This window comes from Periplaneta americana, chromosome 13 (assembly GCF_040183065.1).
Source record: "Periplaneta americana isolate PAMFEO1 chromosome 13, P.americana_PAMFEO1_priV1, whole genome shotgun sequence".
Lineage (NCBI taxonomy): Eukaryota > Metazoa > Arthropoda > Insecta > Blattodea > Blattidae > Periplaneta > Periplaneta americana.
The window spans coordinates 94767285-94783398 of record NC_091129.1 but is presented as its reverse complement, the minus strand read 5'-3'; the positions used below and the strand labels follow the sequence as shown (position 1 = coordinate 94783398).

At 35.6% G+C, this 16114-nt stretch overlaps 1 protein-coding gene across 3 annotated transcripts in view; it reads right to left on the bottom strand.

Moving 5' to 3' along the window:
- Window positions 1–5112: 5112 nt before the first annotated feature.
- Window positions 5113–16114, bottom strand: part of LOC138712120 (retinol dehydrogenase 14-like) — a 39159-nt gene continuing 28157 nt past the window's right edge. For 2 of the 3 annotated variants that reach the window (XM_069843542.1, XM_069843540.1), the window contains 3 exons: window positions 15520–15639; window positions 10053–10260; window positions 6255–6551 (listed from right to left, as the gene is read on the bottom strand). In XM_069843542.1, the coding sequence (XP_069699643.1) occupies window positions 6404–6551; window positions 10053–10260; window positions 15520–15639 (476 nt within the window). In that variant the 3' untranslated portion in view covers window positions 6255–6403. Of the gene's footprint in view, window positions 6552–10052; window positions 10261–15519; window positions 15640–16114 lie in introns of all 3 variants that reach the window. The other variant, XM_069843539.1, reaches the window with a different exon arrangement.

The following is a 16114-nucleotide window of genomic DNA, read 5'->3' as shown; positions in this document are numbered from 1 at the left end:
TTAGTGTGTCTGGCCGGAAAACCAGGTGGCCCGGATTTGATTACCGGTAGGGGAAAGTTACCTGGCTAAGGTTTTTTCCGGGGTTTTCCCTCAACCCAATATGAGCAAATGGTGGGTAACTCTCGGTGCTGGACCCCAGACTCATTTCACCGGCATTATCACCATCTCATTCAGACGCTAAATAACCTAAGATGTTGATAAAGCATCATAAAATAACCTACTTAAAAAAAGTATTATCTTGGGATCAAAATTCTGAGAGACTTGATCAGCGAATAACTTTACCAAATTCCTCTCTAGTGATCTACAGTTTAATCTTTGCACACTGTATTTCTCGTCAGTTCTTTTGTCAGAATTTGTAACTGTAGGTACGCACCTGTGGATTAACAGGCAGCACGTCTGGCCACAAAACCAGGTGGCTCGGGTTCGATTCCCGGTTGGAGCAGGTTACTTGGTTGAGATTTTTCCCTCAATCCAATATGAGTAAATGCTGGGTAGCTATCGGTGCTGGACCCCGACTCATTTCACCAACATTGCCACCTTCATCTCATTCAGATGCTAATAACTTAAGATGTTGATAAAGCGTCGTAAAATAACCTACTAAAATAAAATTCTAACTGTATTAGGAAGAGGAGGGAATGGATCTTCATGACATTTTTGAACATATTAATTTGATAAATAAGTTTTGTTAATCCCCTATTGATAGCTGCAATTTCTCCATCAAAGTGAGTAGAAGGACTCCCTGTAGACAAATAAAGATTGAATAATTTGCAATATATTCCTGCTCCAGCTGGTTCAACATTTTGATATTTGGAGCCATCTGTATAAATGTGTAACCAATCTGTGTCGAGGTAGAATATATTTATAGTTTCAAGAGCAAGAACTAAGACGGGCGATCCTAAAGGCCAAAAACAACAGAGCACCTGGCCCAGATGGGATCCGAAATGACACCTGAAGCAGTCTATGCAGTACCTCTTGCCAGTGTGGGTAGAGCTGCTAAATAAATGCCTGACAACAGGAGACATACCTGCAGAATGGAGGAAGTCCACCATAAAACTTTTATACAAAGGAAAAGGAAACACAAGTGATGTCAATGCTTACAGAGGTATAGCGTTGGAAACGGTAGGACTCAAGTTGTTAACAAGAACACTAACGATGTGATTAAGTGAAATTATAGAACCATATTTACCTGAGGAGCAATTCGAATTTAGGCCAAAGAGATCTACGATAACAGCAGCAGGAAATCTCATTGCGGACATTCAGCAGACGCTAGAGGGTGTCAAAGGCAGCAAACTATATGTTGTGTTTGTGGACTATTCCAAAGCATTTGACATGATAAACAGCCAAACTGTGCTCCGAAAACTCGAATCACTAGTGGGGATGAACTGGGTGACAAAGCTCGTGTCCAACATATTGGCAGAGAACTATGTACAAGTAGACAATAGCATGGGGAAGACAAATTGGATTGAACAAAAGAATGGTGTACTCCAAGGAGATCCCCTCAGCCCCCTCCTGTTCAACGTATTGACACACGATGTAGGACAGAAGATAAAGTAGAACACACAGACACGAATATATATTTATGCAGACGATATGGCTCTGGGGTCAGAAAGTATAGACGACCTGCAAAAAGCAATTGACAATCTGTCACAGTGGGCAATAGAAAATGAAGTCAAAATCAATGAGGATAAGACAGAACTTGTGGTGTTCAGGAGAGGTGGAAAAGTCTCCGAGAGAGATAAAGTGACATGCAATGGGAAAACCCTCAACATTAGAAGTCATTGCAAATACCTGGGGCTGACAATCCAGACGACGGGGAAATCGTTCTGAATACATCTGAAGAACAGATTAATAGCAGCAGTCCGTGCAATTTATGACATTACATCTCCAACTCTGTTGTTGCTAAATACAGCTATGAGGCTTTTCGAAGCGAAAGTGTGTCCTACGCTCACGTATGGGCTAGAGCTTATATGGGAGCATCTAACTTTAAGTCAAATGAGGGCAATGGAGCGTCTCAAGGCCAGGTTCCTGAAGAGGATAAAGGGGATTTCAAAATTTGCACCATCGAGATTGACCTACATACTAGCCCGAGAGACATATCTAGTGGAGGATCGGAGGATCAACCTGCAGCTGCCATCTACAGAATGCTACAAGAAGCTGCTTGAAGAGCTGCAGAGGAAGAAGGATGAAGTATGGGAGGAGTTCTACACTACTGAGGCAATGACGCAACGCGAGTGGACTGAGACAAACTTTCAGATGAGACACTTAGTAACAGGATTAGCTGTGCATGATTTCCATTTCAAAATGTGTGTGACAACAAGTTTTCATGACCCAAGAGATACATGCGTGTGTAAACTGTGTGCCCAACCGTGCGACAGATACCATATCACGAGATGTCCAGCAAGAATATGCTCCATCAGTGAACTCGTAAAGGACATATAAATCAATGCACATTGTGCGCAATTTATTTCTATTATTATTATTATTATTATTATTATTATTATTATTATTATTATTATTATTATTATTATTATTATACTTTCAAAACCAATCTGTTTTAATTCAAGTGTACACGACGTAGATGAAATTATTGGGGATCATCAGTGCGGTTTTCGGCATAATAGATCGACTATTGATCAGATTTTTTGTATTCGACAGATAATGGAGAAAAAATGGGAGTATAAGGGTGTACAGTACATCAGTTATTCATAGATTTCAAAAAGGCATATGACTCGGTTAAGAGGGAAGTATTATATGATATTCTTATTGAATTTGGTATTCCCAAGAAACTAGTTTGATTAATTAAAATGTGTCTCAGTGAAACATACAGCAGAGTCCGTATAGGTCAGTTTCTATCTGATGCTTTTCCAATTCACTGCGGGCTGAAGCAGGGAGATGCACTATCACCTTTACTTTTTAACTTCGCTCTAGAATATGCCATTAGGAAAGTTCAGGATAACAGGCAGGGTTTGGAATTGAACGGGTTACATCAGCTTCTTGTCTATGCGGATAACGTGAATATGTTAGGAGAAAATACACAAACGATTAGGGAAAACACGGAAATTTTACTTGAAGCAAGTAAAGCTATCGGTTTGGAAGTAAATCCCGAAAAGACAAAGTATATGATTATGTCTCGTGACCAGAATATTGTACGAAATGGAAATATAAAAATTGGAGATTTATCCTTCGAAGAGGTGGAAAAATTCAAATATCTTGGAGCAACAGTAACAAATATAAATGACACTCGGGAGGAAATTAAACGCAGAATAAATATGGGAAATGCGTGTTATTATTCGGTTGAGAAGTTCTTATCATCCAGTCAGCTGTCCAAAAATCTGAAAGTTAGAATTTATAAAACAGTTATATTACCGGTTGTTCTGTATGGTTGTGAAACTTGGACTCTCACTCTGAGAGAGGAACATAGGTTAAGGGTGTTTGAGAATAAGGTGCTTAGGAAAATATTTGGGGCTAAGCGGGATGAAGTTACAGGAGAATGGAGAAAGTTACACAACACAGAACTGCACGCATTGTATTCTTCACCTGACATAATTAGGAACATTAAATCCAGACGTTTGAGATGGGCAGGGCATGTAGCACGTATGGGCGAATCCAGAAATGAATATAGAGTGTTAGTTGGGAGACCGGAGGGAAAAAGACCTTTGGGGAGGCCGAGACGTAGATGGGAGGATAATATTAAAATGGATTTGAGGGAGGTGGGGTATGATGATAGAGCCTAGATTAATCTTGCACAGGATAGGGACTGCTGGCGGGCTTATGTGAGGGCGGCAATGTGAACCTTCGGGTTCCTTAAAAGCCATTTGTAAGTAAGTAAGTACACGATTCTTCTCTCTTCAAATCTTTAATTAAATTTGTATTGTAATTTATGTTGCCATATTGTAATGGTGATTTAGGTAATAGGAACGTTTCTGGTTTTAAATTAAAATTAAATACAGTATATCGTTTAGTTTCTGGATTGCCTGTAGAAATCCATTTTGCGTTTTCAGTTTTCTGCATCTAAATTGGTAGCTTGTCCAGTATGTATCATGTGGTAACCTTATCATTCTTTCATATTGCAAATGTGATCTCTTATGTATCTCCCCGTTTATGGGATAGTTCTTTGTTATGGAGTGTTGAACTCTTGTTCCTTGACTATGTGTGTAGTTTGAAACAAGGATTGAGTTTGAAGTTGAGTACGATTTGTGTCAAATATGATCAAGTATGTAGGAACTGGATTTGTGACATGTTGTGTTTGTGTCAATTATGTTCTGTTTTTATCCATATGTCACAGAAGATAAAAGCTTACACAATGGTCTTCTAAACTCCTTCAGAGAATGCTCATTCTACTAAACATTTATGTATTATGGGTGTTGCATATGATTCTGAAACAGCAGAAATGGAATGGCTATGGTGTTGGTGGAGTCAGGATTTCAGGAAAAGATAATTCCAACGTATATTTTTATAATTCAATTAGATTTTGGGTAGCTTCTTTATTAATTTAGTACAAGAAAGTAATATTGCAGATACAGTAGAATCCCTCTTATCCGACAACAAAGGGACCAGGTTAGTTCTGGATACAAGATTTTGCCAGATAATTGAATAAATACCGGTATATACAAAAACAAAAGTTCGTATTTCATTATGCCAAATGTTGAAACTGCAGACATGTGAAGCTTATTTCTCTATCACTTGCTCATAACTGAATAAACATAAAAACTGTGTGGATTTTCCTTATTAAAACACATCGCACAACACAAATATATAATTTATTTCCAAGAAATAGTCTGCTCAGGCATCCTGGGTTGCCAAAAACACAGAATAACACACACATAAGAATAATAACAATTACAGTAAAAGAGATGAGTCAAATTGAAATGTGAACTAGGAGCTTAAATTTAAGAAATAATAAATTTGTACATATATTGTAACAATCACACACTAACGGATAGAAAGGGGGGGGGGATTATGATATTCCGTATAAATGATTTTTCAGAATTGCCACAGACCCTTTAATGCTAGAAGTAATTATTTTTGGAATGATGTCATGGATTCCAAATGTTTTGATAGTGGGATGGTGTCCCTCGCTCCAGTCATTAAACCATGTATGTTCGTGCGAACTTTCTAATGTGGCAAAATTATTGGCTCAGACTGTGGCAATGTGGCAGATTTAAATTTTTTTTTTTTTTTTTGGCCTAGCCAAAAGTGCCATTATTTTGGCATTGCCGGTTATTTGGGTGTCAGTTACGAGGGATTTTACTGTACTTTTACGTTAACAATATTAATAACATCAATTATTTGTTATGTGCCTTTTATTTGTTAATCTACATAGTAAACGTGACAATAAAAAACAGTGTTTATTTATAACAATACTCATTAAAAGTATGGATTTTTTTAATGACATTCATTATATGCTTAAATTACCAGAGTTTCAAATACTGATGACCTTGATTGTCTACGGTTTCAGAAAATTCTGTAACAGGTTTAAAAAATAAGCATTTTAATGTACTATTTTTTCGTCTCTATTTTTCAGATCTATTTCAAAATAAAACAGTTAACAGTGAAACTTAGAACTAAGGAAACTTACGCATATCTCGGAATATTATGTTAAATAAAAATGAAAAATTAGTAAAGATGGAAGTCATGAAGTTGAAATAAATGAGAAGATAAATAAAGGCAAAACAACAATATTAGAATGAAATGGTATTTTTAGGATTGGAATATGTCCTAAAACAAAAGCTATAATTTGCATTACAACTGTAAGAAGTGTAGGAACATGGGAATTAAAATGAAGATAACTTTCGACAAGAATGGATTTCTGGCAGCATTCTGGAGTAATTTATGAGAGATAGGATAAGAAACAGTGTGATTAAAGAAAAGATAAATATTCGAAATTCAATAATAGACTTCATAAAAAGCACAGTTAAAATGGTATGGACACGTAACAAAAAGCTGGAAAAAGATAGAGTTCCAAACAGAATAAGAGAATCGACGTCATCCGACAGAAGAAAAAAAGGGGATGATCTAAATTTAGATGGATGGATGGCGTTTTAAGCATTTTGTGAAAGAAAGTACTGGAGTAACAGATAACATTCGAGAAGAACAAGAAGAGATTCACTGGAAGCAGGAAGGTGTAATAAACAATGTAACACCTGCTAAATAAAAATTATTTATGAAAATAAAAGCTATCCAAATGAAAAACATTAAAATATTTAAATTCAGGTTTTTTACCTGACATAAATGCACTTATTAATACTTTTTTTTAATGTCTTAGGCCAGTTTTTGAAGGCTTATAATTCTTTTATGTGCTAAATGTTAACATGCTATACTTGTGCTGCTTTACACTGACGAATTTGTTCATCTGTTGCTCATAGTATCTGTGAAATACTAGAGATCGAAGCCTCGTTGACCTTTAAGCAGTAGTTGGAGGAAGTGCCCCATCAGCTGCTGTGAAAGGATCCCAGCTGCCCAGTCCTACCATCTCTGCACTCACTTCCCACAGCCTCTTGGCTGTCTCAGGATCTCGGGCCTTGGCAGGAACTCTCTTCTCTTTACAGTCACTGCACAGATGTTCAGTTATTCATTTTTTTATATCTTATTTCAGTAAATATTTTTGTTTGTATTTTTACTTTTTCGAGTTATATCTACCACTAGCATTACTACTGCTAGTCATAACACCATCATTACTACTACTAATTGTTTATTGAGTTCAATTTTTTTTTTTTTTTCAAGATTTTGATTTCTTCTATGTCACTACGATTAATATATAATGTTAACAAAAGCGGTTGAAGGAAGAAATTAGAATGTGCTTCTTAGATTAATATTGTTGCGCAATTCAAGATATTGTCACTGCATAGTTTCAGTGGAGAGCACAGAGTTTCCATTGCGTAGATATTTAATATTGTTAAATATGTTTCAGTAATTGTATCATCTTAGCTCGAATGGTTTTCCTATTGCATGTGTGGGAAAAATGTGGTGAGTCCCAAAAATAAAGAGTTGGTTCCTGAAAATTTTTAGTTTTGTCTAACCGTGGTAAAAATGATCTTTTATTGCATATAAGCTGCCGTTAAATAAATATTTCGTTTTTATTGTTATTAAATTCAAGTGATATTTTGTACATCAGTAATATTTCTGTTGTACACCGAGTTATAGACACAGGATTCACGAATAGATGTAAACACACAGTACTGAGCATGTGGGGAGAGACTGCAGCATGAAGCTAGTATGATCAAGGTACACCTAACTTGTATTCAAAGTAACCAAACGCAGGACTCTGGTCATCACTAAGGTCTAAAATAGCCTATGTAGATTCTTACAATTTTTGGCCTTAAAAGGTTCAGCATTTTCTGTAAATTACAAATAAATGAGTTTATATTCTTACGACCAAGTCAAGCTCTAAAAATTGCCTTTTAAGTAGGTAGTTAGTAGAGATGACCAAAAGTAACTGCCACTTTCGCTTGCTGTGTTCGTTGCATTTGTCTTTTGAGTCTTGTCTCGTCATTCTCGTGCACTTCAAGTCTCACTCATCATTATCGAAATAGCATTTGGTCAGAGTGGAAAGATTTCGTAACTTTGAATAACATACATAATTGAAATAAATAACATTATAAATGTTTAAATGAGACAAAAAGACAAAACAGAACAGTAACTTGAAAATCTAGTCTTTCAGGTAAAGCTCCCTGTAAAGCAAATTTGAATAATTTCAAGGGAAAAACTGTTGCGGGGCCGGGTATCGATCCCGGGACCTCTGGTTGAATGTACCAGCGCTCTACCAACTGAGCTACCCGGGAACTCCACCCGACACCGTCTCAACTTTTCCCTTTGTATCCACACAACTCGCGTGGGCTGACGAAATGCCAGAGACCCACATTGAGTGCACACAATCTCTGTGTGCCTTGGAATTGTGGTTTTCTGTTAACGTACACAGTGACTTATATATTATGAGAATCTAGTCTTTCAGGGAGCTTTACAGGGAGCTTCACCTGAAAGACTAGATTTTCATAATATATAAGTCACTGTGTACGTTAACAGAAAACCACAATTCCAAGTCACACAGAGATTGTGTGCACTCGATGTGGGTCTCTGGCGTTTTGTCAGCCCACGCGAGTTGTGTGGATATAAAGGGAAAAGTTGAGACTGTGTCGGGTGGAGTTCCCTGGTAGCTCAGTTGGTAGAGCCCTGGTACGTTCAACCAGAGGTCCCGGGATCGATATCTGGCCCCGCAACAATTTTTCCCTTGAAATTATTCAGAACAGTAACTTAGTTATCAAAATATTCTGGTTCTATTATATGATATTACCTATGTTTATATAAATAGAAAAAAAAAAAAAACAATTCTCAAATAAATTTGCATTTCTAAGACACATAAACCATAACGTTAATATTTTCTTACTTGAGATTGTACACTTGATCTCAAACATACGAAAAGAAAACTCCTAGCCTTTTAATAAGGGCCCAGTAATTAAATAAAGATTGAGGAACGGATTATTTTACACTGAAAGGTAGAGATGATGTTTCAAATAGGCTACTTGATTGTTTACACATATATATAACAGTTGCCAAAGTAAATAAAAGTTCAGTCAGGTATAAACAACTGTGGCGATTCAAGGTTGCTTGACATTCGGGACTTCAGAAGTGATCAACTCACAAGCAGTCTTTATGTCAACGACGCGATGTATACAATATTGTCATGCGGATTTTTGGCTTTGTGGGCACTGTTAGTCTTGTTTTCTCGATAGTTGTTCAACTCTAGTAGTTAGTGCATCCTTTGAATTGCCAGGTGAGAAATTTTAAATTATAGTTCTTACATAACTCTATTATGAATGTCATGATTAATATACGAGTACTAAAAGTATCTTGATTTTTAACATAAAACATCATCATAAAAAGAATGTATTCACGATATAAAGTCATGATTTCTCAATTTTGGAAAATATTTTTACAGAATGTTTTGATGTACAATGTCGAGGATATGATTATAGTGTTTGGAAAGCAAAGATAGTTGCATGAAACTACACTTCAGGGAAACCAAAGTAGGAGCGGAATGAAGTACACATTTAAAAAATGCTTAAAATGAAGGAAAGGCGTTTTATTTACTGTTCTGGGTATGCATATGCAATTATGCTCATACCCAGTAACTGCCACTGGTCTTGAACTTAATATGTTGCTAGAATGATTTTCATTTCTGAACCAATTACCCGTATATCTGCATATTCGGATCGTGGAAATCTTCATTTAGTCCGGATAATTGAAGTTCTACTGTAACATAATTATTTCTGCTAATACTGTTTTGTCACAATCATGTATGTACTGTAATATTTTAGTTATCTCGTGAGCTGTTTTGGATATTGTGGTGAGGTAAGAAGTCCACTTTCACTTGGACTTGAAATTAACTGTTACTATACCTCTTGAAAGAGCTAAGTACTGCAAGTTTATAGAGGAAAGAATAATTATGATATAAATACCAGTTTGAGACACAATGGAATAAGTTTACTGTATGAAAAAAGTAAATAGAAAAACAAATTCTCATGAACCGTGGATGCCACTTGACGAAGTAAGAAATTTTGTACTAGCAAATTTAATACTTATTTCTCATGGGTAGAGTCACGTGAAAGTGGTTTTATTTTTAAGAAAAATTCATTTTAAAATGTTAAGATTTCGTTGTTATTACCAATTTGGTGGTGTTATTTTAAATTTTAGTTTTATTATCCTGGCTTAAGATATTAAACACGTTAATTAAGAATGGTATATCCTGCATTTTGAGTATCAAGTTTCAGTACATATTTTAATATATGACTGCATTGATTTATTGACTGAATGGCTGAACGAAATGTGCAATCGAAAAAAAAACTGAAATTATGAAAGTGCTACTTAAAATACATGTTCTTAAGATCTCGCGAATAAAACAAGTACTGCTGGAATAAGTTTAAAAACTTTCATTATTTCACGATTCAGAAGTTCATTTTTTTGGGATTACTGGAAGAGGTATAAAGAAGTGAAAAAGATTGACAAAATGAGAACAATTTCACCAATCTCTACTCATACGACATTATGAATCTCACCTGTAATAGAGTCCTGTTTTGTCAGCCAGCTTTTCATCCACTGCACAATATATTGAGGTTTGTGCACCTTCTTCGGGAGTTTTAAAGAACAATGCTCCAAAACCTTTAATTATGAATTCTGCCCCTCTGAAGAAAGAGTCGTCCATATGACGTTTCAGGTCTGTGTTAACGACCCCTGGATGGAGCGAGTATGTAGTTACACCAGTTCCTATAGCAGTGAGATAGTTCATTATATGCTGATGTTTAAAAATCTGGTTGACTGGTTTCCAATGCTGAGAAACTGACAACTAAAAATAAATAATTTTTCTCGGCTATTGGCTTAATTATTGATATCAATTTTGACATGTAACGTCTATATTAAATCTAGATTAATAGAAAAAAATTGAAAGGATTCGGTGGAATGGAAGTGATACTGGTTGCCATGGAAATGCTTACGTCATATCCGATAAACTTAACAATGTGAACGAGTCCATTCCTATACACAAGGAGAATCTGCATGCATACATGACCTACGTGGAAAGAGTTTATTATACGGTAATCTATATTAGGGTTGCAATATGTTTACAAGAAAATTATGTTATTCAGTTTTTCTTTGACAGGGACGAGAAATAGACGCATGCACAATATGTGCATAAGTATAGAAAATTAGCATTACTCATGTACAGATAGATAAATAACAATATTTACGGGATATTCTCATGTGTTTATATACAGTAAACCAGTTACTACGCGACCAAGGCGGGATCCGTCGTGGCAGAATGAGGAACTCCGTGCTCGCTGCGTATGTTTACTGCTGGAGTGTCGTTACATCCAATGCCTAGCGTTTCAATCTGGTCGCAATGCCACATGTAGGAAGACGTGTGTTTCGTAGCCAAGCGCGGAGCATTATTTATAATGCCATAAAGTTTTGTGATGAAGAAAATACAACTGGTTTATTTCTACCTCTATCGAAGACAACAAAGAGTGCTGCAGCTATTGTGAAGTTAAATGAGGAAACAATTAGTAGGATTAGAAAGGAAGGTAAAGAATGTGAGGACAAGGGTGTAGAAATATCGACACCTAACAAAGTTAGACGACCTCCTGCAAAAAAGGTTCAATTAGACGACATGGACAAATGTACCATAAGAAGAGAATTTCATAAATATTATAGTCTCTACAAAGAGCTTTCAACATTAGGAAAGTTGCATAGGCCTAAATTTTGTAAGAGAGGGATAGGTTTTAAAGAGTGCAAGGAAACTTTACGAAAACTCATACTAACCATGGAGTAAACATAAAAGGAAATAGCTAATAGAACGCTCTGATATAGTAGCCCGTTATTTACCTGGAGTTTATACAAATATCAGTGCAGGTCAACGACTTATAGTAGCCCATGCTGGTGGTAATGATGGTTTTATAACGAGTGATTTCCTCATATATGATGGCCGAAGTCCGGCCACTTTAAAATGCTAAGGTAAGAAATGTATATCAAATGCAATACCGGTATTGTATAAAATACAGTAGGTACCTACTTTAGTTTCTGTTACTTTCGATTCATGTTCCCTCTTTTACGAACACCGATGTTGTGATGTGTTTTCTGAATAGAGTCCTATGTGTGTAAGCATATGATAAAATAAACCCAAACAATAAAGTTAACTATATATACGAACATATAACATATAAAGCATGTTAATAATAATAATGAAACAAGAGCGCAGTTCAGCATGTGCTTCATTTTGCATCTGATGCGGACTTTACAGTACGGCCTGTGTTGTGAAGCGAATCGCAGCGCCATCAAACAAAACGGTTCCCGCCTTGGTCGTGTAGTAATTATTAATTGTCTGTGGCTCAAAAACAGTTGATTTCTTATCCTTTTAATAGTAAATTCTGATTTAGTGCTTTATTATTACTGAAGGATTGACTTTATTCTTAGCTTATTTCATTCTGTTCATTAGACACACTCAAATCCTACGGTAGTTTGTATTTATTTATCCTTATTCCATTACCCTAATTCCTGTATAGATGTTATACACAATCACAATCGTAGGGGTTTCCTCAAATCCTCTGTCACTGTTTAAATTTCTGCAACTTATACTAGTAGGTATGTTAATGCAAAGGACTGCAAGCCAGTGATATTTTGAACCTACATGTTGCCATCATTTTTTGGGGGGGAAGGGTATTCAGAGAAACATCAGCAATGAATCTGTAAAATCAGTGAAGTACGCAGGATTTTGTTAAAATTGTTTACAATTTACATTATCAGTATTTTAAATTTTATGTACTGATATTATTATTATTATTATTATTATTATTATTATTATTATGTTATGGTATATTCATTAATATTATATTCATGAATATCCTTATAAAATCTTTGAAACATAATATTTTCACAGCCATCCAATTTTTAACAAATTTTGACTTCTGTTTAATTTTCTACAATAAAAAATGCTTGTGTCATTATTACACTTACACAATAATCATTTTGGAAAACGTATTATGTGTCTTTCACGTGTTAAATTTTATGTTACCTTGTTAACATGTTTCGGCCTGCTATTGGCCATCATCAGAACTGGTTGTTGTTGGTGGTTTTGGGGCCTTTTGTTTTGTTTCCTGTGGGGGTGTATTTGTGTAGTGTAATGTGGAGTCAAAGAGTGTGTGTGTTCTGAAATTGAGTTGTGTGTTGAGAGTTTAATTTGTATGTGCTTTTGTGTGTTAGTATATTTCGTATTGTTATAGTGTGTTTAGTTTCTGGCTTTTTGGTTGGATGTGTAGAATTTCCATGTCTGTGTTGATGACTCTATATGTGTGGTTAGCATTTGTGAGGTGTTCTGCATATGTGGAAGTGTTTTTGTAATTTTGTTATGGCTGTTATGTGTTCTTTGTAACGTATTTGAAATGATCTGCCTGTCTGTCCTATGTAGAAATTGTTGCAGGTGTTACATTCGAGTTTGTATACGCCTGCGTGGTTGTATTTATTTGTTGTAAGACACATAATACGTTTTCCGAAGTGATATAGGGTAGTGTTAAAAATTGTGTAATCAAGATGAATAATCATTTATATATATTTAGAAGAAAATAGAAGAAAAAGCACTGATTCAATATGAAAAACTTATTATATTACCAGGAAACAATTGGCATTCATACAGTCCTCTCTGTAGACTGAAAACTCAAAAAAGTTTCATATCCATTGTTCAAGAATTAAAACAGAAAATCAATATCCCGAATTTAAAAGAAAACCTACAAATTAAACCAAACCCTTTAACTCTATTAAATATGGTATATAATCTAAATTTAACAGAAGAAATACTGAAATCAGAAGTAAACACTGAAATACTAAAACAATTGTCTTTAGAGACAATTAATACTAGATACCCTCCACAAAACTGGCTTCATTTATACACTGACGGATCCTTGATCTCCAGAGAACAAGGTGCCAGTGCAGGTGTTACGTGCTGTCTCTTCTCACTTTATAGATCTCTTGGGTATGGAACAACAAGTTTTGATGGAGAAATCATTGCAATAAGTGAAAGTCTCAGGAATCTTCTATGCCACATCATTAAATTTAAAAATGCAGTTATATTGTCAGACTCCAAAGCAGCTATTCTATCAATAGTCTCTAAACACACATCTTCATCTCAAACAGCAGAAATAACTAAAATGCTCTCTCAATTAATATCACTCAATAAAAGAATTGTATTCCAATGGAATCCTGGGAAACGAGAATGCGGATGCTTTAGCAAAGAAGGGCAGCACTGCTACTTACAGACCTGTTACTAAATCTACGTATTACTCTGTGAAAAGATTTATTAAATCTACATACTTAGACTTCAACAAACAAAATTTGATAACACAATCCCAAGGGAAAAAATGGAACTCTCTGCATCAAAATCCACAGTTAATTCCCGATTTACCACGAAAATCGTCTGTAGCTGCATTTAGATTGGCAACAGGCCATGATTGTTTGGCCAAACACCTGCATAGAATTGGAATATATCAGTCCCCTAACTGTCCATTGTGCAACTCAAACCAAGAAATGGATTCGGAACACCTCAAAATCTGTGCTTCAGTGGCTGGTCATGATAATATCTTTGAAAAATATTGGAGTGCAAGAGGTCAAATGACTTTATTGTCAAATGCCTGGCATTAGAAAACAACAACAACAAATATTTAGTCATAACTACCCATTGTGCAACTCAAACCAAGAAATGAATTCGGAACACCTCAAAATCTGTGGTTCAGTGACTGACCATGATAATATCTTTGAAAAATATTGGAGTGCAAGAGGTCGAATGACTTTATTGTCAAACGCCTGGCATTAGAAAACAACAACGATAACATATATTTAGTCAACAGTTATTTGTATTATGACAGGTAAGACACTTTACTTTACATAACGGGAAAATACATGGAAACAATAAAATATATTGAAATAAATTTAATTAAACACAATAATGGAACATGGAACTCACCGCTTATGAAGAATGAAACCAACATGATGAATATATTGAAGGAGAGGTAGGAAGATTATGCCTTACGTCGATGTAGATTTTTTTATGTTAACAATGAAAAATTAGAGAAGGGAAAACGATTATGGATTAAAAAACTCAAAGAAATATGTATTTTTTAAAGCTCAAGGGAGGGGATTTTTAACCCTGTAACCCTCCCCCCTTGAGTACGTCCCCGTGTAGAATAATTCTCATATCAAAAAATGTTATCAAGTTTTTAAAATATGTAGAATATCCCGTTTAATTTCAAGGACATCTAAATTATTGTTTCACAAAGTACTGATAAGACCCGTAGTAGTAATATTTGCTTCAGAAGCATGGACATTAGATTAAAAATATGAAAATGCACTAGAAACATTAATAGGAATAATTCTCAGGTGCATCATCGGAATTGTATGGGACGGAGAACAGTAGAGGAAGAAATTTTTTTCTTTACTAATGGCGAGTACTTGACTGTTTGTCATTAACCCATATGAAGCCAGTTTTTCAGACCAATTTACTAACACAGTCGTTGCCCTGAGTGCATCATAGGACCCTGGTCCACACTACACCTGTGATGAGGAGAGTTGATGATGGAGATTTGTTGGGGTGCCACAGGGAAACTGGAGATCCTGGAGAAAATCTCGGTTACCTGAACCAAGGGCTTGCCCAACACAAGTTATAAGGGTATGCCAGGACATGGGATTTGAAAGAGTTACAAAATAGTGACGTGGTATTTGGCAAAACAAAACCAAGTAATCGCTATGTGATTACCTTACATTCACCTTACAATTAGGGAAGACCTCGGAGAGAACCCAAGCAAGTAATCAGTTCAGATGGGAATCGAACCCACGGCCGAGTGCAACTCCTGATCAGCAAGCAGATACGCCTATCACCTGATTTACGTCCGTGGCTTAATCTCTTTGTTATTAGTGTAGTGAGAAAATGAAATATTTAAACTTAAACTAGTAGACATTCAGGTACTACACATATTCGCTACTTACCTTGAAGTCTAGTAGCTAACTCGTGACTGAATAATACATTGGCCAACTTGCTTCGGTTGTAGCTCCCAGTAGCACTGTACGATTTCTCCATATTCATGTCGTCAAACTTTATTGTTCCATCTGCAATAAAAATAGAACAATGTTGACACCAGTGACACAACTACATAATTTGTTTCAGAGATATTGATCTGAAAAAGAGAGAAACTATTGGTCAGTGGAGCAGATTTAGCTGTTTGTAATGACCTCAACGAGTACAATGCCCTTCTCACTCCATTTTTCATCTGAAGATGAAGATTGAGCCAATTTTCGAAACGTTATGAATTTCTTATTCATTGACAGTAACAGAAAAATTCAAATCTGTATCTTTTCTAAATTTCACAGGTACCATTAGGCTAGTCTTGGCTGTAGTTCGAAATTTTTTATAGGTAATCTGTATTCATTATTCAGGAATTTTGTAATACATTGTGTTCGTTTGCTCGCTCACTCACTCACTCACTCACTCACTCACTCACTCACTCACTCACTCACTCACTCACTCACTCATTCTTTTGTACAAATGTTGTAAATTGTAACATTTTGACGTAGGTATCTATCT